Source organism: Homarus americanus, unplaced genomic scaffold (genome assembly GCF_018991925.1).
Source record: "Homarus americanus isolate GMGI-L3 unplaced genomic scaffold, GMGI_Hamer_2.0 scaffold22250, whole genome shotgun sequence".
NCBI classification, from domain to species: domain Eukaryota; kingdom Metazoa; phylum Arthropoda; class Malacostraca; order Decapoda; family Nephropidae; genus Homarus; species Homarus americanus.
In genome coordinates, this window is record NW_024741189.1 from 4,307,210 (window position 1) to 4,334,687 (window position 27,478).

At 45.2% G+C, this 27,478-nt stretch overlaps 1 protein-coding gene across 2 annotated transcripts in view; it reads right to left on the reverse strand.

Annotated features, from left to right (window-relative positions):
- The window catches only part of LOC121875695, a 153,641-nt gene that overhangs the window by 9,051 nt on the left and 117,112 nt on the right, over nucleotides 1-27,478 (reverse strand). For both annotated transcript variants that reach the window (XM_042380326.1, XM_042380325.1), the window contains one exon: nucleotides 60-238. In XM_042380326.1, coding sequence (XP_042236260.1) covers nucleotides 60-238 — 179 coding nt within the window. The remainder of the gene's footprint in view (nucleotides 1-59; nucleotides 239-27,478) is intronic.

Sequence of the window (27,478 nt, forward strand, 5' to 3'; positions counted from 1 at the left end):
GATTTCTTGAGTAAGTGGCTATGTGTGAGAAGTAAATTTTTTTTACCATGTTACTGTACCTGAGGATGGCAAGTGGTGTGGCCCAGGTGGTGGTGGTGGCACTGCTGCAGACCCTCCATGCTTACTTTGGTCTCATCTAGCCCCTGAGATTTGGTAGTCTCAGTTTGTCTTGTCACCAGGAGCCACTGCCGGTAGGCTGAGGGGGGACACTCAGCTGACAATGGACGTTGGCTAGACACTGTAAGAAATAGTCACATGGAAGAGATTGAAGGAGCTAGTAAGATCTGTAACACAATATGTTAGGTTTCTTAATGGTACACCTCTGGAATAATAAGAAATATCAGTGTTCTCATTTGTCTCTTAATTCTTTGCTTGCCTTAGCCTTTTATTCAAACCCAGGGTTTTTTTTTTTTTTGCCTAAAAAATTTAGTAAGTAATCCCACCAACAGATGGCAGCATTTCAGCCTTTGTTCCCGGTAGCTTCCTAAAACTGCTGATAGAATACACAGTGTCTCCCGTTTCTGCCCCAGTGGAGCCGACAGGGCACAGGGCCGCGTCCATAGTCCATTTATTGGTGAAGGTGACAAGTGGGGACAGACATGTCCTCACAGTGAGGCGTCTGAGCCGGAACTAACTCCACGTCCGTTGGTGGACCGATACACTGTTGCCAAACCAGCACATACCCCAACACCCCCCTCTATTGCAAAGAACCCGTCCAAAACCCAGCAAAATGATACACAAGTGACAAAGTTGAAAACTGAATGTATACAAAATGAGTGAAGGTTTGTGGGGTACGAGATGTTTGGTTCACACTCAGGATGGGTTGGAGAAAGGAAACTCACGATGTGCTCTCTGTATACATGTTGTATTGGATGTACAATACAGCTTGGTGCTGGGAAGTGGCAGCGTGGTTACAAGCGTGATGTAGAGAGAGCTGGTTGGTGAGGATGCTCAGAGGAGGACCAGCTTGTGGGTCGCCATGCTCGCCGGCGGGAGCGAGGACCACCAGGCAGGCGGAGGAGGAGGAGGTGTTGCTGGCTGGTTGGTGTAGGTAGAAAAGAGAGTGGTCACCACGAGGTCAGGTCTTAAATAGCGGAGGTAGGCGTGGCTTAGTAATTGACCTCCGTCATGTAAGGCGACGCTGGTTGACTTAGACCACGAGGCGCACACTGTGGAATTTGCGGGGGTCGGCTACTCAGCGACAAACAGCGTTTGTAGGGGAGAAATCCACTACAGGTTCTCTTCAATATACAACTGATACAGACTAGAATTAGATCCATTATGGCAAAATGCTAACACATAAGTGAAATATGGGGGCAGTCCTTGTCTAAGAGACATAATCCTGAAGGTGCTTGGGAGTGTGCGGTGTCCTCACGGGCCTCACGGCGGGTGGCGCTGGTGTTGTTGTGACGTCGGTGTTGGCTTTGGGCATGGTGGTGGGCGTTGAGGGGTGGAGGTGGCGGCGATTCCTGATTATCTTTCGTCCGCTGCCGTCCAGGCAGATCAGGTGCTGTCTGGGGGCCGATGACTCCACCACCACCTCCGACCGGTCCCACTGCCCCATCTCCTGGTTCTGGACACGTACCCGTTGACCTCATTCGAGTGGCAGGAGGTTGTGGGTGGTCAGGTTGAACCTCCGCGACATGCTCTCACTGGTGCTCCCCATCGCGCGTTCCCTGTTCCTCAGCAACCTCCCCCTGTCCCTGCTGATGTTGTAGTGCTGCCTGGTGGCCGGCACCGAGTCTTTCAGCTGTCGCCCCGTCAAGAGCTGTGCCGGGGATGCGTTGGAGTCCTGCAGTGGTGTGTTTAGGTACTGCATCAGGGCCCTCGCCTCCTTGTCCTTGTCTAAGGAGCCCCCTGGACCCATGTTGCCCCTCAATAGTCTTTTGACCGACTTCACTGCGGCCTCGGCCCAACCGTTGGACTGTGGGTAGTGTGCTGACGACACCCTGGATGTCACACACCAGTCTTTGAGGAACTTCAACATTTCAGCGCTCATCAAGTTGGTCCCTCTGTCACACGATAGAAACTTAGGGATACCAGACCATTTGAAAAGCCTCCTGAGGGTGGACACCAAATTGTCGCTTGTGGCGCCATTCGGTAGGTGCTCCACCTCCAGCCATCCCATGAGCCGGTCCGCATGTGTGAGGTACGTGTGCCCATCCAGCTGGAACAGATCGGCCGCAACCTGCTCGAATGGGTACCCCTGCGGTGGTGTGGGTATCAGGGCTCTGCGGGGGAGGGGGGGGGGGAAGTTGCGTGCCGCTCACACACCTGGCACTGATGCGTTTTCTGCTCTACCTTTGCGTCTATGCCGGGCCAGTACACCGACTGCCTAGCCCACCGTAGCATGAAGTCGCAGCCCTGGTGCCCTGCGTGTAGATTATTAAGCACTGCACGTCTCGGGGCTGAGGGGATCACGAGCCGTAGGTGTCTTTCATCATGGGCGAACGCGATCAGGTCTCCGTGGGATGACAGGTGCTACCACATCTTGTAGAAAGGGTGGAGAGTGAGTGGCTTGACATCCTTGCAGTCTGCCCAATCGCCGGTCGACATGCGGGCATGCAGCAGCCTGTATTCATCGTCACACCCAGCCTCTTCCTTCAAAAGACGCTGGTCCACGACGAATACGTCTTCACCCTCCATGGCACAAGCCATGGTGGCTGCTGCTGATGCTCTCACGTCCTCGTCGTCCTCCCTGTCAGACTCCTCAGGCTTACCGCGCAGCATAGGGTACCTTGAGAGGGTGTTGGCTGCACAGTTGTCTTTCCCTTGTAGGTACTTGATGTGGAATGAATACATCATTGTCTTCTTCAGGTTAAGTATCCATGGATTGCCGATGTTTTTGAGTTCCTTGTTTTTGAAGATCTTCATCAGCACGCGATGGTCAGTGGCCAAGGTGAGGTCCGAGCACCCGAGCAGGAACAGGAGGGCTTTCTTCAGGCACCAAACAATGGCTAGTGCCTCGCCCTCCAGAGTGGAATAGTTTTTCTCAGCTGGCATCAGGTGGCAACTGCTGCACAAAGTCAGCTTCCAGTCACCCTTGCAACATAGGGGTGTCTCTGGAGTCATGCACTGGGAGTACTGTTGCAATATAATGAAGCCTATCCCCTGTCGGCTGAAGTAGGTGAGAGTCATTGTTGGCCGCGAGACGTCGTAGTACTGCAGCCCCTCCACAGACCAGTTTGCCCTCCACCTCTCTTGTCTCTTAGAAAATCGCACGCAACTGGCTGTCCCAATAGACTGTCTTGCTGGCGGGCTTCTTCAGTAAGTCGTGAAAGGGCTCCATCAGGGGCGCGACAGCGATGAAGGGGGCCACCTGGTTCACGAGACCGAACCAGGATTGTATGTTGGTGATTGAGGGCTTGGGTGGCATGCAAAATTCGGTGATGCTGCTGATGAGGTTCCTGGCTCAGCTGGTGATCCTCTCAGTCGAGAAGGTAGCCCGCGAATGTCACGCTCCTCCTGCAGAAGCGAAACTTGTTGGGCCTGAAAGTGACCCTGCCCTTCGCACATGTTTCGAGGAAATCGTACGTGTGCCAGAATTGTGATGCTGCGGTCGTATAATAAAGTGTCATCGACGCACTTCATTTCCTTGGTATGTCCGCCACCACGTCGTCAGTGAAGCCTGGTGAACACATCCTGCGCCGCACAGTGGCCCATGGGGGTGTGCTTGTAGCGGAATCAGCCCCAGGGAGTAATGAACGTTGTGAGTCTCTTGCTCTCGTCATCAAGTGGGATCTGGTGGTACCCAGAGTATGCATCCGCCACCATCTTTAATTGTGCTTTGGGACGCTGGAGATCATGACGAAGGGGGGTCTTGTGCTGGCTTGCTTGGTTGAGGCGCTGAAAGTCTACCGTCCTATGCGACCGCCTGTTCTTATTGGGTACGAACTCCATGTGAGAGCACCATTCTCTCGGCTCTCCAAAGGGCACAGGACCGATGATCCCCCTCCTCCTGTCTTCCTCGAGCTGCTAGCGAACCTCGTCGTAGAAATGGTTGGGTATTGTAGTGGGCTTGTGCACCTCGTATGGCTTAGCGTCTGGGAGCAGGTGAATGTGGTTGGGGATTTTCTTGCATTTCGGGCACGGGGTTAAGGTTCACCGCGAATGCCATACACCCGAAGTGCTCAACGAATCACTTAATGCTCCTGAAAGATAGGAGTTGGATGATATTTAGTTGTAGCTATGTGTAAAGCGGCAACAACTGTGCATCAACATGACCTATGACCTATCCTGCATTCACTAGATCAGCTATGAGCCTGCTGTTGGTTTCTTTGTACAGAGGCTTCAGCTGCATGCATATATTCTGTAAAGCAGAGTAGCCATTCCAGTGTAGATTCTGACCGTGTGAATCCCTGGACAATGCATGTTAGTTGATTAGTTTCGTCAACAATAGCATTCATGTGAGAGGTCAGAGTTTGTACTGCCTTGTAGGACTGTTCAATGGCCCCATTTTGTGTCGTAACCGCTTCTGAAAGTGCATGCATTCTGTTCCCCACAGTTTAGCTACATCTTCGGCGGTTGCCTTACCAAACAGGGTGTTACTTATTTAACCAACAAAATTAAATAGACCGCGTTTTTGACGCCGCTGAGAATGTACATTTTTCCAGATGTCTTCAGGAGATATAGGGAGCTTTCCCTCGAAATGATTTACTCGTTTGAGTAGACTATTCATACGGTCGTTCTGAAGTGAGATGGTCTGTATGAGTGTTGTAAAGATTGTAGATTGCTGTTGGAGATCTTGCAGAGTTTGCATAGCGGTTTCAATGTGGACAGCTATTGACCTCAGGTGCCCTGGCATGCACATTAGATCGTGGAGCTCGTACTTGACAGGTATAATGTCTTGTACTACAAGTACTTTGCCTAATAAGGCAACTAGAGCTCCGGGTTTGACGACGTGTGCTGGGATGCGGCGGCTGTTGTCACCGCGCTCCAGACCAACAGGAGTAGTGATATCAAAGCCGTTTCTGAAAGAGGCGAGGATAATTAACGATTTTTCTTTGCTGATCATATTTTTTGACGATATGTATTATCTATCGTTATGTTTTGTTGAGCATCTGTTGTTGTAGGAGTAGTGTAATGGATACTCTCCCCAACAACTGCTGATTGGTCACTTGCCGTCCGCTTACCAGCCAACCAGCGGCGAGTTCCACAGACCGGGCCTTGCTTTCAGACTGCCCGGTGATTGGCCAGTTACCGCCTTTACCTCAGCCAATCAGGGTGAAAGAATTCAACCACAGAGTGAACATGGCCCGAAGAAACTACAGGAGACATCCCACGGAAACTAACAGACATCTCCTGCAAGTCATAATTAAGGATACCAGGGAAGAGAAGGAAGAAATAAAAAACGTAAGCTGGCTCAAGTGGTGCTCCGAACTGAACGAGCACACCTCCCTTGGCAAAATGTGGGCCCAGATCCGAAGGGCATCTGGGAAGGCAACACCACCACCACCAACCCATCCCAACCCAGAAGAGGAAGCCGAGAGACTTGCAAAACTGTTCTCTGACCGAGCAGCAACGAAAAACCTCCCGAGACAGGCGGAGGAGACACAACGGCGTCTGCGACAGGTCAGACTCCAGATGATCGAAGAGGCCTGCAACAGTGAAGATGACACCGACAGACCTTTCAACCAGCAAGAACTCCAGAAGTCGCTAAAACGAAGCAAGGACACAGCACCAGGGGCCGACAGGATAACCTACTCCATGCTTTCCCATGCCGGAAAAGCCGGACACGAGGCTTTGCTACAAGTCATCAATGCTTCGTGGACAGCACAAAGACTTCCACCGGAATGGAAGAAGGCAGATATACAGCCCATTCCGAAGCCCAGAGAACCAGACAAACCGAGACCCATCTCTCTTCTCAGCTGCATAGCGAAGACGGGAGAAAGAATGGCTCTCAACCGACTCAAGTGGAAAGTAGGCAGCCCACACCCTTACATTTTTGCTTACACCGAGAACACCGGCACAGGCAACAACATCGTCGACATACTCAGCACAGTGGACTACAAACCAGCTCTGGTGGTCTTCCTCGACCTGGAGAAGGCCTTCGAACTAGCAAATCCACTGGCCATTATAACGACGCTCGCTGAAAAAGGCGTCAAAGGAAGGTTGCTGGGGTGGATCCAGAACTACCTCACACAGAGAGAAGCAAGAATACGCTTTCAGGGAGCAACCTCAAGCTATAGGGTCCATGAAAACGGAACCCCACGAGGAGGCATCCTCAGTCCAATGCTGTTCAATGTCCTGATGGAAAATCTTGTCAAACTTCCTTTCAGACAAACAGCCAAGCTCCTATGCTATGCAGACGACTTACAGCTTATAGTAAGATGATCAAACAGACTAGCCAACACGCAACACGCACTCCAACCTATAGAAGAGGAGTACAACAGACTTGGACTCAAGATAAATCCAGCAAAGTCGAAAGCGATGGCCATCTGCACAGACACACTAGACAAGATGTTCTCCATACAAAACACGCCGGTAGTCTGGACCAACACCCACTAGTGTCTTGGAATCTGGTTTGACCAGAAACTCACTTTCAAGCCGCAACTCGAGTATCTCAGGCACAGGACGAAGAGCAGACACAATATAATGAGGTCGCTCACCAGCACAACCGCAGGAGCAAACTATCATGTGCTCAAACCCTACTACACGGCCGCCATCAGATCGCTGGTAGATTACAGTGCTCCAGCACTCATTGGACTGAGAGAAGGCCAGATAGCTAAGCTAGAAGTTATCCAAAATAATGCTCTCAGGACCATGCTCGTAGCACCCATGTGGACCAGAATTTGCAATTTGCAAATGGAAACTGAACTACCACCCCTGGCAGTACGAGTCAAGCAGGTGACAGCCGGTCTCCTCGCCAAAATCTGTAGATCAGATAAGCCCACAGCTGCCAAATCGCAAATCAGTGCCTCCCTCCACCTCGACCACAGAGAGCGAGGGGCCACCTGGTCGCACGAGGCAAGCGAGGTCATCCGACACCTGTAAGCAGAGACACTCTTCTAGAACAACCAAGACACACGAGACAATGGTTACGTAGTTCCTCCACCATGGAGCCCTCCACCAGCCACATTCAAAATTACCGACCTAGGTGATAGCAAAGCCAACCTCCAGAAGGAGGACCTCAAAAAAATAACTCTGGAAGCCTTAGCTACCGAGACACCGGCTGATGCAGCATCATACTTCACAGACGGCTCGGTGGATCCAAAACATCATACATCCGGAGCGGCCTTCTACACCCAAGGTCAGACCCTCCGATGGAGACTTTCTAATGACTGCTCCACCCTACAAACAGAGCTGGTAGCAATCTCAAAGGCCCTGCAACACGCTGCAACACAACACAACAAGTCCATCATAATTCACACGGACTCGAAATCGGCCATGCAGGCGCTGCAACACATTCAACCAAGAGACAACGTCCACATCATAACCTCGATCCTCGCACAGCTACAGGAATTCCAAAGACAAAACCGCCCAGTCGTCTTACACTGGATTCTCAGTCATGTAGGGATCGGGGGAAACGACGTGGCAGACGAAGCAGCCAAGGCAGCCACACGTTCTAGTAGCGTACACATTCAAGTTCCAGCAAGCGTGCAACAGATCAAGAATCACCTCAGAAAGACTAGCAAGCTCCACATCCAAAAGAGCTTCCTTCACGCATTCAATGCTGGTTCCCAATCAGCCAAATGGTGCCTGGCGGCTACAAAAGGGGAACCACCTTTCGCGGATAAGAAAACACCAAGACAAACCCAAGTCAGCCTTCATCGACTACGACTAGGGTACAAGTGCTCCTGGCAGATGATCGGAAATGACGTCATGGAATGCACCTACTGTCAGGAGCCAGCAGCCAACCCACTTGAACACTATCTCCTCAACTGTGAAGTCACACAAAGTCTCCGAAACAGAACTCGAAATTTCCAAGAAGCACACACAACACCAGCGGCCACTCTAACCCGAAAGGCCCAAACAAACCACATTCACCACCTTCTCCGGGTCATCACACGATACCCACCACCCAGATAGCTTAGAAAGTATCCTCTCCCAGCAAGTGCGGACTCCAGTTCTGGGGTCCGGGGGGCGCGCCACTCCGAAACTGACCACGTCCAAGAGTGGGGGTTGGTGGTAAGCGTCCACTGATCGGGGGACCGCTCACACTTGCAATCTGCAGTAACCTTCCATATCTGCAGGTAGGACAACCTTCAATCCCAATCCGGTCTGGCTGCTCCAGGAGCTCCAGCCGGAACCACCAAACGGGCCGCCTATAGGCAAAGGCCCGTGTGGGACTACGGTCCGACAATCTCAACAACAACAACAACAACAACCTAGCACTGCATTGTACATAAAATACATGTAGAGTTAAGCAATTCTGAGTTTCCTTTCTCACTTCCATCCTTTGTGCGCGATCTCCTATATGTACGTATGTATGTGAGCCTAACAAAGAGAAAATAGACAAACACAAAGAGAAATTAGACAACTGGCAACATACACTACGCTACAGTAGGATGTGTTTGATTTACATTAGGAGCCCCTACTAAGTCTCTGCTGACTTTTTCATTCTATCTACATGTACTATATCTGTTACATTTGTCATTAGCTCAACTACTTGGAATTTGTTTCCACGTTCTTTCTCTCTAATCCTGCACGGACCTGTGAATTTAGGCGAGAGTTTTGATATGCGTTCTGGCGCTTTTATCATTAGGCTACTTCGTCTCCTATTTCTAGAATTATAGGCTTAGCTTTTTTGTGTTGCTTGCAGATCATTTCAGCACGCGAGGCTGCTAAGTGTTTTTGTACTTTTCCATGGATGCTTGTGAAAACATTTATTTGCTTCTTGGCATAGTCATCCATGTTGTACACAGGTTCTGGGGTTCCTGTTAGTAGATCATATGGCAAGCGTTTATCGGTACCGTAAATTATGTAGAATGGCGATTTGGCTTTAAAGCAATTGATAGATCCATTGATGGATGCTGCAACTTGTGGAAGCTAGTCCTCCCATGAACTATGCTTTGGATTCACCACATGTTTTAGACTCTCAAGAATTTTTCTATTTGTTCGGTCGACCAAACCATTTGAAGATGGATGGTAGGCGGTTGTGAAGGTTTGTTTGATCATTGATGTCATATTGTTGACATATTGCAGTTAAGAGTTGATTCTTAAATTCTGCCCCGTTATCTGAGAGTATCACTCTAGGTGTAGAAAAAGGACAGATAAGATGAGTGACTAATGCATGAGCCACTGATTCGGCCGACTTGTCCTGCAATGGTGCTAGTACCACAAATCTAGAGAAGTGGTCAAAGCAGACAATTATGTAACTAGAGCCTTGATGGCTTTTTGGGAGTTGCAAGAAATCGATCACTACTGTATCCCACGGACGTTCCGGTGTCGGGTATTCTAAAATTGGAGCGGGATCCATCGCTGTTCTCTTGTGTTTTGCACACGATCGATGTCGGTCCTCATAGTTTTCCGAACATATTTTTGTCTAATTTCTGTTAGACATAGGCTACTGTATGTCTCGCCCTGGATGCCCAGCTTGGGGTACATCATGGAAGAGGGTGAGAATGTATTCCTTTAATGATGTAGGAATAACAATTTGAGAGATTGACTCCTGTTGTGTTTTCGCCGAGCGATATAGTATGTCGTGCCGCAGCTCAAACTGAGAGAGTGGCAGAGGAAATTTTGGCAAGTTTACGTCAACTCCCGATTCTAAGGCATATATAACATTGGACCACAGTGGATCCTGTAACTGTTTATCCTTTAACTGTGACAAGGTGAACGTAGGTAGAGGCGTGACAGGAGCTCCAGATAGCGAATCAGCTATCACGTTCGCAAGGCCCGGCAAATACTTGAAGTCGGGAGCGAACTCCTGTATGCAGAGGCTGACTAGACACTGGAGGAGACTCACATTCTTGCGGTAATAGCTATTCTCCCGTAACGGTTTCTATACGCCATAGCCTACTGGATCTTGTGCGCATGCACTGATTCTCGCTGTTCAACAGCAATTTCATATTAAAAGTGACTCTGTCATTTGTCCAATTTTTGACACCTCACGAGCGCTCAGGACTGACAACCTTAGCCTTCCCTCCCCACAGTTAGTGTGAGTGACCCACACAACTGCGAAGGAAGCGCTAACTGTTGTCCTTCCTGACGTGGTAGGAGGGCTTTCTCTCTTTACTTCTTTTTTCTATTACTTACCCTGGCCGAGGCACCTGTTGATTTTTCCATACTTCAGTATTCGTGCTAAAGCCCCCCCCCCCCAGTGGTGCACACCTCACAGAGTGGGATTGTGTGTATCCAGTGGGGGTCGGGAAAATCACCTGGGCCAATCCAGCAGTGACGTCTGTGATCGTGCAGGCACACCACTGTGCGGGGGTCGCCCTTAAGTAAGAGTGTTTTTTTTTTGCGCTAAGGGCCTTTCATAACCTTAGTGCACCAACAACCCCGTGTATGTAAAAAAACCCACTAAAACTGTACCCAAGGGGTGGTTCCCAGCCACCCCAACCATGCCCTCTGGGAGGAGAATCAACAAGCCCCCCTCTACTCGTCCAGGCAGGGACAAGCAGAGGCGGGAGACCAATCATAATGACCCACGACTGCCAAGACCTCTGACAGACAAAGACAATGTAACGACCACCGACCAAAACATCCAACAAAGACGTAACATTGAAGTTTCAACTGAGAAGGCCCGAGTAATCCACTTTCGGACTGTTGACACGTCCACCTCGTTTGACAAAATTAATGGGTTCATTATCCAGAAGGCCATTAAGGATCAGGTAGGGGACGTGGAGAAAGTCCGAAAGACAAGAAAAGGCGAACTCCAAGTTACTGTTAAAGACGCAAAGCAAATGAGGGACGCCTTGAATCTGAAAACATTTCATTCAACTATAGTGGAACCGTATATCCCAGCATTTCATATTTTTAGGGCTGGTTAACCTTCCAGGAATGGTAGTGACGAAATTAATTACCACGCTGAAGATCCGAGAGTCGTCATTACGGCAAATGTTTGGTGGGGAGGATGGCGATCATTTGACTTTTGACGGACTTATTAGGCCCACTCATGTCTTGGTAGGATATGAGAGAGTCCAAACGAAAACATACGTTCCATTTCCCATGCGATGTTTCAACTGCCAAAGGTTTGGACACACTGGCAAGGCCTGCCGTAACACCCAGGTATGCTCCAAATGTGCTCAAACCGGACACAGGGACGATGACTGTACACAAACGGAGGAAAAATGCTACCACTATTCGGGTCAACATGCTGCCTCAGACAGGAAGTGCCCTTCCTACCTGAGGGAGTATGAGATCAGTAGGGTGAGAGCAGAGAATAATTTGGACTACAAGGAGGCTAAGAGGCAGGTGGAGATGTCCTTGCAGACACCAACACCTGGAATGTCCTTCGCATCCGCTGTAACCAAAAACACCTCACCTCCCAAAATGTGCACCACTGGAACACAGACTGAGACCAGGACCATTGCAACACAAACTGACTCCACACTCACTGGATATCCAACCACAGACGCCAACGACGAAAACTCAAAGACAACTATGACTACTAACGAGACTAAAACTAAAAACAAGTTAAACGTGACCACAAAACCTAAACAGACTGACGACCTTGTCTACCCCCATGTAAGGAGGAGGTCTCTTTCTACCGAAAGCATGACAAGAGACTCTTCACCACAACCAGTGTTTCGCATTGTTGAAACACACCGGGGGCAGGGAGCCCCTGCCGAGCAGAGTACTGGCTTTTTGAAGCCGGGAGACTGCTCATGTGATGCGGGTGATCCTTCCCCGGCACACAATTCTCCCCCAGAAACAAGAGCAAAGAAAAACAAAACCCAAAACGTTGACCATATCAACTCTCAGACTTAAAATTCAATATCATCCAGTGGAATTGCAGAGGTGCTAGGAACAAAAATGCTCAATTTCATTTACTAAAGTCATTATTCCGGCCAGACGTTTTTTGCCTACAAGAGACTCTACTTGCGGGTCAGGACGACCCACCTGTATTTGACAACTACACGTCCTACAGGGGAGACAATCTAAGGGGGGTAGCCCTATATATTAGGAGTGAATTCGCCCAACAAAGCGTCAACCTGAGCGTGAAGAGTCAAGTTTCGGTCTGGCTATGTTGCCGTCTGCTCACTATACTGTCCTCCGGGCGGGCTCATTGACGATGGTGAGCTTGAGGAGCTATTTAACCAACTGCCAGGAAAAGAAATGATCCTCGGCGACCTCAATGCTCGCCATTTGCGGTGGGGCAGTGTCCGGAGTGACGGGAGGGGAGAGCAGGTGGCTGCAGCTATACTCAACTCCAACTTGTCTCTTCTGAATGACGGTAGTGCGACTCGAGTGGACGAACGATTTGGCACAGCCTCAGCTTTAGATCTCTCTATAGTTGATGCTTCCTTGCTATTAGATTGTAAATTTTCTACATACGACGACTCTCTGGGTAGCGACCATTTTCCGATTTGCATTTCTTATGAGTGTGGCGCCCCAACGGCTACTCCCGAGGTGCGCTACAACCCTTAGGAAAGCAGACTGGAGGGCCTACTCAGGAGCCGTTCGTATAGACACCATTGGAGAAGACATCAACACCAAAATCTCACACATAGAACAAGCTATAATACACGCAGCAGATTTAACAATTCCTAAGACTTCTGCAACAATCCACAGGCCTGGAGTTCCATGGGGGACTCCAGACTGCCGACGAGTGGTTTGTGAACGAAATAGGCGATGCCGTTTATTCAACAGAATTCCATCTCTTGAAAACTTAATTGAATATAAAAAAGCTAGAGCTAAGGCTAGGAGGGTTCTCGGGGAGTGCAAGAGAGAGTCTTGGCGGGCATTCGTCTCCACTATTAACAAGGATACCCCTTCCTCTGAGGTATGGTCGGCTATAAACCGGGTCAGATCCAAAGGAGGAAGGGCTTTTATCCCACAGGTGAGTAGTGGAGGGCGGCTTCTCGACGAACCCCAGGCCATTGCCAACGCCCTAGGCCAGAAGTTCGCAGATGCCAGTAGCTCCACCAATCATGATCCACCCTTCGGCGTGTTCCGTGATCGTGCCGAGCTCGTGCATCTCGACTTCGAGAACGGGGACGAACAGGACTACAATCGAGCATTTTCCCCAGAGGAACTTTCCTTTGCTTTAAATAAGGGCAAGGGCTCTACTCCTGGTCCTGACGGTATACGATACGAGATGATTAAGCACCTTGACCAGGGAAACCTGGACAAATTGCTAGAAGTGTACAATGAGATCTGGACGTCCAGAACGTTTCCAAACTCATGGCACTTTGCCCATGTCGTACCGATCCCGAAGAGGGACAAATGCCCTACCAACACCAACTCATTCCGTCCGATTTCGCTCATAAACTGTCTGTGTAAGGTCATGGAACGTATGATAAAGCGTAGGCTAATGTATTTTTTGGAAAGTAACAACTTATTGAATGATCGACAGTGTGGTTTCCGCCAAGGTAGAAGCACACTAGATCATTTAATAAGTCTTGAAACTGAGATCTCAAAAGCTCTTTGCAGTAAAGAAACACTAATTGCAGTATTCCTAGACATAGAAAAAGCTTTCGACATGACATGGCGGACTGGCCTCATGATGACGCTCCACGCCTTGGGTCTGAGAGGTAATTTGCCAATTTTCATTAGTAATTTTTTGCAAGACAGGACTTTTTCCGTCAAATTAAAAGGTAACGTAAAGTCAGACACATTTGTCCTAGAAAATGGAGTTCCACAAGACAGCGTTTTGGGCCCAATATTATTTCTTATAATGATTAATGATTTCCTATCACCAGCCCCCAGCTTAAGTGACCTCAAATTCTCCTTGTTTGCTGACGATTGCGCAATCTGGCGCTCCTCTCGGGTCGAGAGACTATCTGCACAAAGGGTGCAGGCCGGCCTAAAAGCCGCTGAACAGTGGGCAATACAATGGGGATTTAGGTTTTCAGTTGAGAAGACAGTAGGAGTAGTCTTCACTAAGAAACGTAACATTAATAATCCAGTATTAAAATTAAATGATACTCCTATTAAATTTCAGACTTCAGTAAAATTTCTCGGTGTTCATTTTGACCGGAAATTAACGTGGAAAAACCACATTAACGATCTTGAAAGTAGATGTCTTAAAGTCACAAACATCCTGAAAGTTTTATCAGGTACTACATGGGGAGCCGATAGGAAATCTTTATTAATGGTGTATAAGACCCTGATCAGATCAAAACTTGATTATGGATGCCAGTTGTATGCTTCTGCATGCGACACCACACTCGCAAAGCTGACCAGAATACAGAACCGATGCCTTCGTCTATGTCTGGGTGCTTACAGGTGTACACGTGTAGGAAAACTAGAGGTTGAGGCCCATGTCCCTCCACTTCACATCAGGAGGGACATGTTGACGCTAAGGTACGGGTTGAGTGCGGCTAGGAGGCGCGGCACAGGCCACCCAGGTTGGTGTGCTGTTGCAAAATTCCGTTTCCTGCAGCTGCGTAGGTCCCCGTCCTCGGTTGTCCGCCTCAAGACCTTGTGCCAGGGTGCTGGTATCCATTTCGAAGACGTTGATAGATACGTTCCACCGTTGCGTCCGCCATGGGAGAACCCCAACTTCCATGTGGAAACATCGTGGCTTCCAGGAGGGAAGAATGACCTTCATCCTGAGCTCCTGAGGCAACTTTTCTATCAATTTCTGGAAAGATATAGCGCCTATACTCACGTGTACACCGACGAGTCCAAGACTGACGACAACGTCGGAGCCGGTATCTGGAGCAGAGACGGGGAGTGGAGCTCCCGCCTGCCGCGGCATACAACCATATTCACTGCAGAGATGTTTGCAATAAGTAGAGCCATTGACATTGCAATAACAAGCGATGTCAATGATGTTGCTATCATTTCAGATTCCATGTCAGCTCTTAAAGCAATTCAAGGTGGTGATACTACCAGCAATGAGATACAGGGCAACATTATTAATAAACTACATGAGTGTGCCAAGAATATTGTGCTGATGTGGGTGCCTGGGCATTGCAACATTTGGGGCAATGAACAGGCAGACAAGTTAGCAAAAGCGACTGTGGGTCTCAGGGAGACAACCAATGTACCCTGGGAGCGTCAGTCGTGTCTCTCCTTGGGGAAGACATACACAATAGGGAAGTGGCAACTTGATTGGACGAGGTTAGATCTTCACAACAACTGGAAGACTAACATAGGAAACTGGCTTTCAGCATACAGAAAGAATAGGAGGGAAGAGGTCGTTCTCGCCCGACTAAGGCTGAACTGTACCTATTTGACCCACCTAAAAGCCTATTTTGACAACTCCTTTCCACCTATCTGTGCCACGTGCAACAAAATTCTTTCCATTCGTGCTGACTGTACCCAATTTATTGCAAGATGATGTCACCATAAGTGACGCTGTAATAATCTTCCTCAAGGAGACCCATCTTATCGGCATGTTGTGATTGACACACGCATGAACTCTTTTTATATTTATAATATGTATGTAACCATGCCCTAAAGCAATAAAAATGAATAAAACAAAAATTTAAACATACAACATGAGAGACACATCACAAACCTTTCCATTACATACAACACGCACATTTATCAAGTTAAACTGACACCCACCAACACATATTCAAACAAAAAGACACGGGCTACAAAAGACAAAAAAAAAAAATAAAATAAAAAAAATCACAGAGAAACTAGTCACCTGACCGGCCATTTCATCTGGTCTGTCAGTAACTCACTATCATATCACTCACTCATACCATAATTCATCACAAATAAAACAACAAGAAGAAAGAAGAAACCAAAATACCAAGAACAAGAAGAACACAAGAATAACAAGAAAAGAAGAAACAAGAACATCAGATTAGTTGTAGCAAGAAAGAAGACCAAGACTAGAAGAAGAAAGAAGACATCAGCTCCGGCCGAAATAGCCCAAAGGCGAAGTGGCCAGCAATCCCCAATACTAGTCTAGTCTACTCTCCTGTATGGTTAGATACCAGCGCGCTAAACGCCCTGATAAGTTGTTCCCATGAAATAGTTCTGTCACGGCCACATGATCTGTGTGGACTATGATTGGATATCCCAAAATGAGATCCCGAAAATGCTTGAGAGCCCACACTGCAGCTAATGCTTCCAAATGCGTAGCTGAATAACGTGTTTCTGCATCTTTGAGGGTGCGACTGGCATATGCTATTACACACCATTTTTCTCGATGATCAGTTTGCATGAGCACCGCCCCTAAACCTAGGCCTGAGGCATCAGTGCACATGGTAAATGGTTTTGTGTAGTCCAGAAAGGCCAACACTGGAGCGTTCGTTAAGACCCTCTTCGAGGCATTAAAAATGTCCTCTCGTTCTTTATTCCATGTAAACTCTACATACTATGAGGAGTTTAGTGAGTGGTGAGGCTAATTTGGCATAACCTTCAATGCAAGTACGGTAGTACCCTGATAATCCTAGGAAACTACGAAGATGATCTACGTTCTTGGGACAAGGGAATTGCTTCGCCTTTTCCTTGCAATCTATTGTGTGCATACCATTGCCATCCACTACATGTCCGAGATATTGTATTTTAGATTTGAGAAATTCACATTTGGAAAGTTTCACTTTCAATCTAGCTATTTGAAGCTTTGTGAAAACTTCTCGTAGTTTCTTTAAATGGCTTTGCACATCTTTGCTTACTATGATAAGATCATCTAGATTGGCATAGACTGTGTTGCCTATCATTACAGCCAACAAGGTATTTATCATTCTTTGGAATGTTAACGGCGCATTTCTTAGGCCAAATGGCATTCTTAAGAATTTGAAATGTCCCATTAGTGTACTGAACGCAGTTACCTTGCGGGATTCCTCATGTTGGAATTTGCCAGTACCCGCAAAGTAAATCTAGGGTACTGAAGTCGGTGTTGTCTTTTCCTAGAGACCGTAGTAATTCAGTTAGGACAGACATTGGGAACCTGTCTGGTACAGTTGCCTGGTTGACTCATCGTAAATCTATGGCTGGTTTCCATCCTTCATCTTTCTTGGGAACTAGGAATAATGGCGAGTTCCATGGTGGTGAGGAAGGTTGGATTAGCTTTTGGTCCACCATGTCTTGTACTATCTGTTGGGCTACTGCCCTTCTGCTGTGGGGTAGTCTATATGCTGGGATGTAGATTGGGTTAGTGTCCTGTTTGAGTGGAATATGGTGGTTTGTTAACGTTGTTTTGCCGAGGGGTTCTCCAGGTAATGTTATGATTTCCTTGAACTCGGTTAGTAATTCTATAAGATCGCTTTTGCCTTGACGATGATCGACTACTTTCACGTGTGGCGCTATTAACGCTACTTTATCTACAGTATGTGATTTTAAGTTCGATTCCCCCTGTGTTATTCTACCTATTGGTATTTCTATTGGCTCTTCGACAACCGCTTTGTCGTAAACAAGGAAATTACCTAAACAATATCCCTTTCATAAGGTTATGGGTCCCCCAGTTCTATTGAGAATGAGGACATTTGTGATACTACCTAATCTAACAGTGCTTAAGGTAGACTCAAGTGACAAACCTTTCACTCATGAACTTTCACTCAGACACACAACATCTGTTCCTTCACTCACATTTGGCAAACATACTGTAACTCTAGTTAGTTCCTGGCTATGTTACCATTGTACACCAGTTAACACAGCAGGTGTTAAGAGTCCAGTTCTGGCCGCTTTCATCAGAAATGTCCTTTGAGCTACTAGATGGAGTTTCAGAGAGTGACTCCATAACTAATTGCTTCTGTGCCAAAGACTCTCCCGCGCCTGTCGAGGCAGTTATTACACGAACACCCGAAGTAAGCAATGGATGTGAAGTTTGTATTGCAGGATATGTCTTACAATTATGCGTGATTGTTTGATCTCGTGGCTGAACGTTAATGTTGTTCTGCCTTAGAGTGGTCAGACCAAGTAACCCGTCCGCTGGCAAAGAAAATGCGTTCACTATGTAGAAGTCCGCCAGAAATGCCTTACTGGACTGACCTAGAAAAACGGATTGGTAGTGTTATCACCCCCACTATGTCTAATTGGATTCCTGATACACCGGACAGAGGAATGTCTGTAGGTCTTACTGGCCACATATTTGAAGGATATCGTCAGTGGAGTTTATTGAATGACTTCCATGCGATAACATTAGCACAGGCCACTAGCGTAGCTAGGGGGGGGCGGCGGCACTTTTGGGTCTGCTCATCACCCATATCTGCAGCTACTGGAGACGTTAATCCATCCCTTTGTATCGGCGGCAAGTTAATCCTTGTCGTGTCTGACCTAACACCTGACCCACATCATCACGGCCACGTCATGAGCTACACCCTTGCTATGCGCCCCCCCCCGCCACACACAACCTGTAACCTGTTGAGGATTAAGGAAACAACTTCAAACAAGTACGCCAGTGAGCTCATGTGGTGTGGGTCAGGTGTTAGGTCAGACACGACGAGGATTAACTTGCCGCCGATACAAAGGGAAGGATTAACGTCTCCAGTAGCTGCAAAACCATGCAGTCTCGGGTCATATCAGTTCATGTACAGCCGACCAATCCACCAGTTACAAGCAATTCACTTCAGTTCTGCACAAGTCTCCATCGTGACAAGACGAGGGGAGGCTAGACGACTTTTAAGTTCTCTTGTGTTTTCGATCCAGTTATTTACTTCGTTGGAAGACATAATACTATAAGGTAAGAAATATTAAAGTATTGGTTAAAAAATATTGATGTGACTTTTGCTGCGGTACTGAGATTAAATATTAAGATTTTGTTTCACAGCATTGGATTTTATACTAAGACACTATCCTCACTGGGGTACAGACAAAAGCCCCCCCGACAAAAGCCACCCAGACAAAAGCCCCCCAGACGAAAGCCACCCAGACAAAAGCCCCATACTTTGATCTGTGTGGCTTTTGTCTGACAACAGTAAGGGCTAACACGCGAGTGGTTTTTTCAAACTCTGCCAAATGGTGAAAGAATGTTGAGATCATGGATGGTGTACTCCCCTTCCAAGGAAGCTCTTTACTGCTTTTGTTGCAAACTGTTTTCAGACAGAAGTAACTCAAAATTTAATTCTGAGGATGGATTCAACATATGGTGGAAACTGAATCCTAGAATATCCGAGCACGAATCCAGTGCAGCTCACGTTCGGAATTTCACACAATGGAAGGAGTTGGAAATTAGGATTGCTCGTGGAGCAACAATTGATAAAAAAGAACAAGAAGTTGTTGAAAGCCAAGTGAAAAAGTGGAAGGAAATCCTTTCAAGATTGCTTGATATTATTAGATTCCTAGCTAAACAGAATTTGGCTTTACGAGGCCACCGAGAAGGAATGAATTATGAGAGAAACGAGACTGAAGCAACGGAAAATAGAGGAAATTTTTTAGAGCTAGTTGATTTGTTGGCGAAAAATGATCCACTGCTACGTGAACATCTTCTAAGAATCCAGCTGGGAAACAAGTTTGCTACTTCCTATCTGTCTCCTACTATTCAGAACGAGTTTATAGAAATTTTGGGAGAAAACGTAAGAGGCAAAGTCATCAAGCAAGTAAAAGAAGCAAAGTACTTTTCCATGATATTCGACAGCACTCCTGATATTTCACATAAGGATCAAACGAGCCAAGTTTTACGCTATGTTATGATCGATGGAGATAAAGTGAAGGTTGTGGAATCATTTGTCGATTTCATTGAAACAGAAGGTAAAACCGCCGAGAATATTTCAATGATGATTTTGGAAAAATTAGAGAAAGACGGAATTGATATTCAAAATTGTAGAGGGCAAGCATATGATAATGCTGCGGTGATGGCTGGTGTTCATACTGGTGTTCAGAAACGTATCAAGGAAATTAATAAAAAAGCAGAATTTGTCGCTTGTACAAATCACTCGCTGAATTTGGCGGGGTTCATGCAGCTTCTGTTGCTGTGAATTCTGTTACCTTTTATGGATGTGTGGAACGTTTGTTTGTATTTTTTTCTTCATCAACCCATCGCTGGGATGTTCTAACTTCAGTCACTGGTCAAAGTGTCAAGCGCATAATAGAAACTCGGTGGAGTGGAGCAAGCATTTTTTAGCAGAATTTCATATTCCAGGATATAACCTATTTAAATTTGACAGAGTAGGAAGGAGAGGTGGCGGTGTAGCAGTGTATATCAGGGTGTCATTAAAAAGCTGCAATAAATCAAACATTAAAACAAATAGCGACAATGAAAGTATTTGGGTAGAGATTGGTGAGGGCAGTGAATCCGTAGTCATTGGTGTTATATATAGACCACCTAATTTGAGTAGGAACGATGGTAAATTGCTATGGGAGGAAATAAAGAAGGCATCTGATAGAAACAATGTATGTATTCTAGGCGATTTCAACTTTTCAGGCATAGATTGGAAAAATCAACTTAGCGATAATGAATCTGAAGATTTTCTAGAAGTAGTACAAGATAGTTTTTATATCAATTCATAAACTCGCCCACTAGAGGAAATAATATCCTCGATTTAGTTCTCAGTAATAATGAAAATCTAGTAAAAGATGTTGGGATTGGAGACGAACTAGGAAACAGTGATCATAAAGCCATATATTTTAACATAATATGGGATGGCAGGAAGAAGGAAAATTCGGCCTTGATCCCGGATTTTAGGAAGGCTAATTACGGTAGCTTAAGGAGAGACCTAAGGGATGACCCTATGGTCAAAATTAATCCCCCCCACACCTCCGAAACTGTCAACTTAGGACGGGATAACCCCGAATTTAATTTAGCAGCTACTTATGAACAATTTATTGCGACAATCAATAATGCCCAAAATAAACACATCCCTAAAAGAAAATTCAGATCGATATGGAACCAACCAAAATGGATGAATAATAGACTCTTAGATCTTCTAGGGAAAAAGAAAGGAGTATATAGAAAAGTTAAGAAAGGCGAAAATCACTTACTTGGTTATATCAGAACCTAACAAGACAGGTAAAAAAAGTAGGAAATTATGAAATCAAGGTAGCAAACGAATCGAAAAATACCCCAAAGCTTTTTATCAACTGTATAAATCAAAGGTTAGAGATACAATAGGTCCCCTTAAAAACTACGACAGGAGAAATGACTGATGATGAGTTAGAAATGTGTAGTACGTTAAATAGTCATTTTCGGCTCCGTATTCACAAATGAAAATGCACAGTTTCCAGAAGTTCATAAGGTATATAACGACAGTATAGAAAATGTTGATGAATATCAATATTACTAGTAACGTATTGCTTAAGTAATTAACAAACTGAAGCCTCATAAATCGCCTGGTCCAGACGAGGTATATGCTAGAATATTAAAGAATGTAGAGATGGTTGAGTAATCCATTAGCAGTTTTATTTAATAAGTCATTAGAATCGGGCCTAGTGCCAAAGCTTGAAACAAATGTAGTTCCGATTTTCAAAAGGTGATAAATCAATAGCATCAACCGTCCCATTAGTCTCACGTCAATCATAGGCAAGTTGCTAGAGTCAATTATTGCTACAAAATCAGAAGCCACCTTGAAACATTCAACTTAATTCATTCTTCTCAGCACGGGTTCACCCAGGGACGTTCTTCTCTAAATTTGTAGCTTTTCTCAAGTATATGAAGCGTAGATAATGATAAGTCATATGATATAATTTATTTAGATTTCAGTAAAGCATTCGATAGAGTCCCTCATGAGATTGATAAGGAGGTAAAGCACATGGAATAGGTGGATCAGTATTAAAATGGATTAGGTCATGGTTAACTGGTAGGAAACAAAGAGTCAGCATAAATGGATTAAGTCAGACTGGGGTGCGGTCAAAAGCGGAGTTCCCAGGGATCTGTATTAGGCCCTCTGCTGTTTGTTATATTCATTAATGATCTTGATTTAGGCATAACTAGTAGGATTAGTAGAATTTGCAGATGATACCAAAATGGAAGTGATAAATTCAGACAGTGACTTTGAACACCTTCAAAGAGATCTAGATACCTTACATGAGTGGTCAGTAGACTGGCAAATGAATTTTAATACTGATAAATGGTACTACAGATAGGAAGACGAATACAAACGTTAAGTATAAACTAGGTAACACGGAAATAGAAAACTCAGTTTGTGAAAAGATTGGTGTATTTGTTGCAACGACTTGAAACCTAAAATGTATTAGCGTTCGCAACAAGGCAAACATTCTTGGGTTCATATCTAGGTCTGTGAGTAACAGAACTGCTGACGTTATCTTGAAACTTTACCTATTAGTGAGGCCACACATGGATTATGCGGTTCAGTTCTGGTGTCCTTATTATAGAATGGACATAGATTCTTTGGAGAGAGTACAAAGAGAATGACAAAAATGATCCATAATATTAGAAACCTTCCATATGAAGAAAGACTGAAAAGCTTAGGCTTACATTCATTAGAGAGGCGTAGAGTTAGGGAGATATGATAGAGGGTGTACAAGTGGGTAAGTGGGATTAACAAGGGTAAAATGGAAGATGTTCTGAAGCTCAGTAATAACGAAATAACTAGAACAAATGGCTTTAAATTAGATAAATTCCGATTCAGAAAGGATATAGGCAAGCACTGGTTTGGTAATAGAGTTGTGGATATGTGGAATAGGCTACCGAGTGCTATAGTAGGATCGGGGACGCTAGGGAGCTTCAAGACGAAGTTGGATAGGCACATGGAAGTGCTGGGATGGGTGTGAAAGGGATCTGCCCTGTATGGGCCAGTCAGCCTCCTGCAGTATCCCACTTTCTTATGTTCTTATGTTCTTATGTTCTTATGAGTGCGAGGGGAGAAGCTGTAAGTGTTGTAAAGAAACATTTCTCAAAAATCTTAAGTGCCCTAGAAAAGTTATCTGGTGAAGAAGAAAATACAGCTACCAGGGCAGATGCTGGTGTTCTACTTGGTGCGTTGCAATCATTTTCCTTTTTGTGCTTTCTTGGCCTGTGGGGACCCGTCCTTCTAGAAATTTACGACACACAGACTTACCTCCAAACCAAGGGCTTGAACATACAACAATGTGATATAAAACTCAGGGCATTAGAAACATTTCTAGTTGAAAACAGGGACAAGCTAGTGAGTAATGGAGTTAACTATGCCAAAGAAATTTGCAATGATCTGGGGATAGTCATGGAGCGTCAGCGTCGACCCAAAAAGAAGAAACAAATGTTTGGTGAAGGATCACGAGATGCTGAATTGCCATACGACAATGACATTGAATTGAGGAGAGAAATGTTTTCTTCGCTGGACAGAGTGATCCAAGAAATAACTTTGAGATTTCAACAGCTTCATGAACTTGCTGAGAAATATGCCTTCCTTACCCCATTGAATCTTTTGGATGATAAATATGAGTGTCAAATAGATCACGATCACGACGACATTGATAAAGAGGAGTTCCTCGTTGAGAGAAAAAGACTTCAGCATTTTGTTGCTGTTGCTGCTATAACTATTAAAGACAGAATACAGACGTGGAAAGAAGGCCCCCTTGAACTTTTGCAGTTTATTCAAAAGTATAACCTTGGGAACTCGGTTCCAAATATAGTAATAATGCTGAGGATTTTCCTCACAATTGCTGTTAGTGTTGCTACCTGTGAGAGGAGTTTTTCGAAACTAAAACTGATCAAGAATTACTTAAGATCTACTATGAGCACCTTGCGGTTGAGAAATCTTGCCATACTGTCTATAGAGCGACAATTGACAGATGAAATAGTTTTTGACAATGTCATTGAAGAATTTGCCAACAAAAAAACAAGAAAAGTTACTTTGTAGAAAGTTGTAGTTTTCATTTCAGAAATAAAGATGGTCCTAATTTTTTACACTTTTTTACTTTTTTCCCTATCCTATATGTCGTTTTTGCTTTTTGTTTAACTGTTACTTATAAAGTTTAAGTATGTTTGGTGTGTATTTAAAGCATACTATATTTGAGTATGTGAAAGTACAGTAATATTATAATGGTACACAAACTATTTAATATATATATATATATATATATATATATATATATATATATATATATATATATATATATATATATATATATATATATATATATATATAGTGAGTCACTGTGCAATATGTATTTTTTGTGGGGGCACGGGGGGGGGGGCAAACTCAAGGGCCGCCCCGGGCGGCACACACTCTAGCTACGCCACTGGCACAGGCTCCCATATCTATATCTAGGGATAACTGATTGTTATACCTATCCTTGCGGGTACAGTCAACACTTCCACTTTGTTTAACTCGGTGATTAATGAGCCGGTGATGGAAGCGTTGTTTTCTTGAACCGTTGATGCTATCCTAGATCGTGTTGCTAGACGCGCGCGGCTCGTCCCCCTGAAGGGTGTGTACTTGTCTCCCTTCGATTTTCAATTTCTTGCCTCATACGCTGTATATTTCTGCAATCTTCCGTGTTGTGGTATGGAGACTGATGTACTGTACACCATTTATTCGGAGTGCCTTTAGTGTTTGGAGACATATTATTTCCTGTGTAATGTCCCTTTGGAGTTTTTGGTTTAGCAGGACTATCTGAATTTTTAGTCCTGCAAAGATCCTTTTCCTCGATCTTGCCACTGGCTGGCTGGGTATTTATCTGCTTGTCCTGCAAACCAGCATTTTTCTGTGGTATGTCCCTTATGTTTGCAGACTTTGCAAAAAGGTATATTTTGGGGTTTGGTACCGGTGACGGTTTGTGGTTGTTCCTTAGAGCTGGTGACTGGTGCCACTGACAGAGCCCCAGGAATAAGTTCCGCTGGTTCAGCAATTTCCTCCACGTAGTCTACAAGCTTAGTCCCTACTTTAAATTCTTTCTTTCGGGCTTGCGTAAGGGTTCATTTGACGACAAGATAAACTGAAGGAACTCAATAACCCTGTAGAAGTTTTCTTTAGACAAGTTGTCATTGTCATCGAACCAATCTAAGTTTTGAGATCTATCTTAGTGTGTCCGGCAAAAATCTGAGTGTCTTGCTCATCATTTGCGAACAGAGTGTCACGTGTACGCACTGCCATCTGGAAAATCCAAGTAAGCGGACCTCCTTTGGTACCTGACCCAAAAAAAGAGATGAATTGTTTCCTAAACGTTGGATAATCATCAGTGTCTTCATCGATGGCTGAAGCATAGATAGCTCTAGTTGCGCGACTACCGGTTTTGACAAGGCTTCGGACGTATGAGATTTTATCTACATCATTAGTTACATTATTATTTCTCATTACATCTTCGCACTTACGCAGAAATGCTAAAGTAGTATAATCTGGATCCTCTGCAGTAAACTCTTGTACCATAATGTGATATGGAAGTATCTTTACAGTTTGACAGACCGATGAAGTCGTTGGGTTAGTAGAACCACCTGATGCCATTTTTGTCGTGTTAGTTAAAGCACTAGCGTTATTAACAGGTGAAGGTAATGAGTAAATGTTACCCGACCTTAATTGTCTACTGTGTAAATCCTCAAACTGAGAATCAATGAAATTTTCACAGCTAGCTAAAGAGTCGGTAGGTGTTAACTCTATTTGGCCAAGTTGCGGTAATTCTTCCTCACTATCAGTTGCCACTAGCTCCTGTGAATTATTAGATGACTGACTATCAGAGTCTGAGTCACTAATTTCCTGTTTGATACCCAAAATTTTGGAAGAGGGTCCATATATAGGAATATTTATCACTTCACTCACTGTATAAAACTCACTACGTTGCCCACTCATGGCGTAATGCAAAAATATTTACAATGAGTTATGAAAATGAAGATAAAAATAATAAAGTTATTAAAAGTATTAAAAAATACTAAAAGTATGTAAAAGTATAGAATATATTTCTACTTTTTGTAAGTAGAGGACGTACTTTCTAAATGTGTATAGTAAATTTTACCTTCGCTCATTTGTGAAAGTAATTTATATTTTATATTGACTACATGTGAAGACTTCTTGAAGTTCACTTGTGTTTCTGTAGTTTATAAAATAGTGATTGTTTGTGATCTACCTGAGTGGAGAGTAATATAGTTTCGCGCTGGCGATGACGTCAGGTCTTATGGCGATCCACTTGGTGAAGTGGGGCGGCCTCATGCAACGATCAGCCTGGGGGGTTGACCTTCTTGCAGTGATCCACCTGTGGGGCTGACCTTCTTTTACAGTGATCAGCCTGGAGGCTGACCTGGGTCTTGCGGTGATCAGTCTGGGGGCTGACCTGGGGCTGTCCTCTGTCTTGCTGCGATCAGCCTGGGGCTGACCTCTGTTGCACATCGATGAGGCTTGCTTGTTTAAGCAAGAGATTGTTTGCTTGTCTGGAACCACTTTGACAACCTTCCTAACTCCGGTGATGTAGTGTTAGCTGGTAGTGATCTCAGCCCACACTCGGGTAGGCTTGGCTGCTCTCGGCTTCGGTCAGGGTAACCTTCAGTTGGGTGTGTCACTGAGGGTTTGACTGCTAAGTTGGCAATCTTTTATAATGTTTTTGTTACCACTGTGCTTCTGTGTATACGTTTGCAAGTGTTTCTAGTCACTGTTCACTTCTTTTTCTTGTAAATGCTTGTTTGTTGATGATTCACTTAAAGTGCCATTTAAGTCACTGGAATTGCTTGTTTTATTTGTTTCTGAGTGTCTGACTGATTATCTTATTTGTCTCACTTCACTGCCACCAAATGTAATAGCTCTTTTGGTATTACATTAATTGTTTTAAATAAGTTCTGGAACTCTTAAGTGGCTGGGCTGAAGTAAACACTTTGCTGTTTTTTTCTTTATTGTAGAAAAATATAGTTTCACAGGTACTTGTTTCTGTTGAGAGTATATTATGCATTCTCCTCCAGGGGAAGTGTCTTGAGTGCGCTTATGTATGATAACACATAAGTGAGGTGTTCACTGAGTAACGAGTGATAAGATTCTAATCTCTAATACTGTAAGAAGAGGAGCAGGCCGGCAGGCTGCTGTGCTTAGTGGCTTGACCTCGCCTGACTTTAGTGAATAATTTGGTATTATACATTTGGGTGAATATTTATATAATGCAAATGGTGCTGTTACACATGCGTGGGCACTGGGTTGTACTGGTGACTTGCAGGCCACACTTGTAACAGGTTAAGTGCAGCGCTGGACACTTCTGGTTGCCAGCACACTTGCCGCTCCCGCACGTTTGGCATCGTCTCTGAGGTTGGATGCAACGGGTACCAACATTGCTAGGCGACGGCGGCTCTGGTATAAAATGGCAGGTTCAACCGCCCGCCACCGCTCCTGCACACAACATGGAAGTGGTTCTCTCTGCTGACTCATACATCTCACATACACTAATACCGTCGCCCACATCTTTCAAAAGTGGGAGCCGATGTAACACTTCATCTTTCATACTTGGATTAGCAAGCCCTATCACTAGTTTCTTTGCTAGCATGTAGTCATCCAAGCAAGACTCACATGAGGGGCACTGAAACTTGCATTCTGCAGCCTTCGACCTGCATCTCACCACATACCTGGACACGTTATCGCCGGGTTTTTATCTGTATGCGAAAAAGTCTGTCCACGCACCC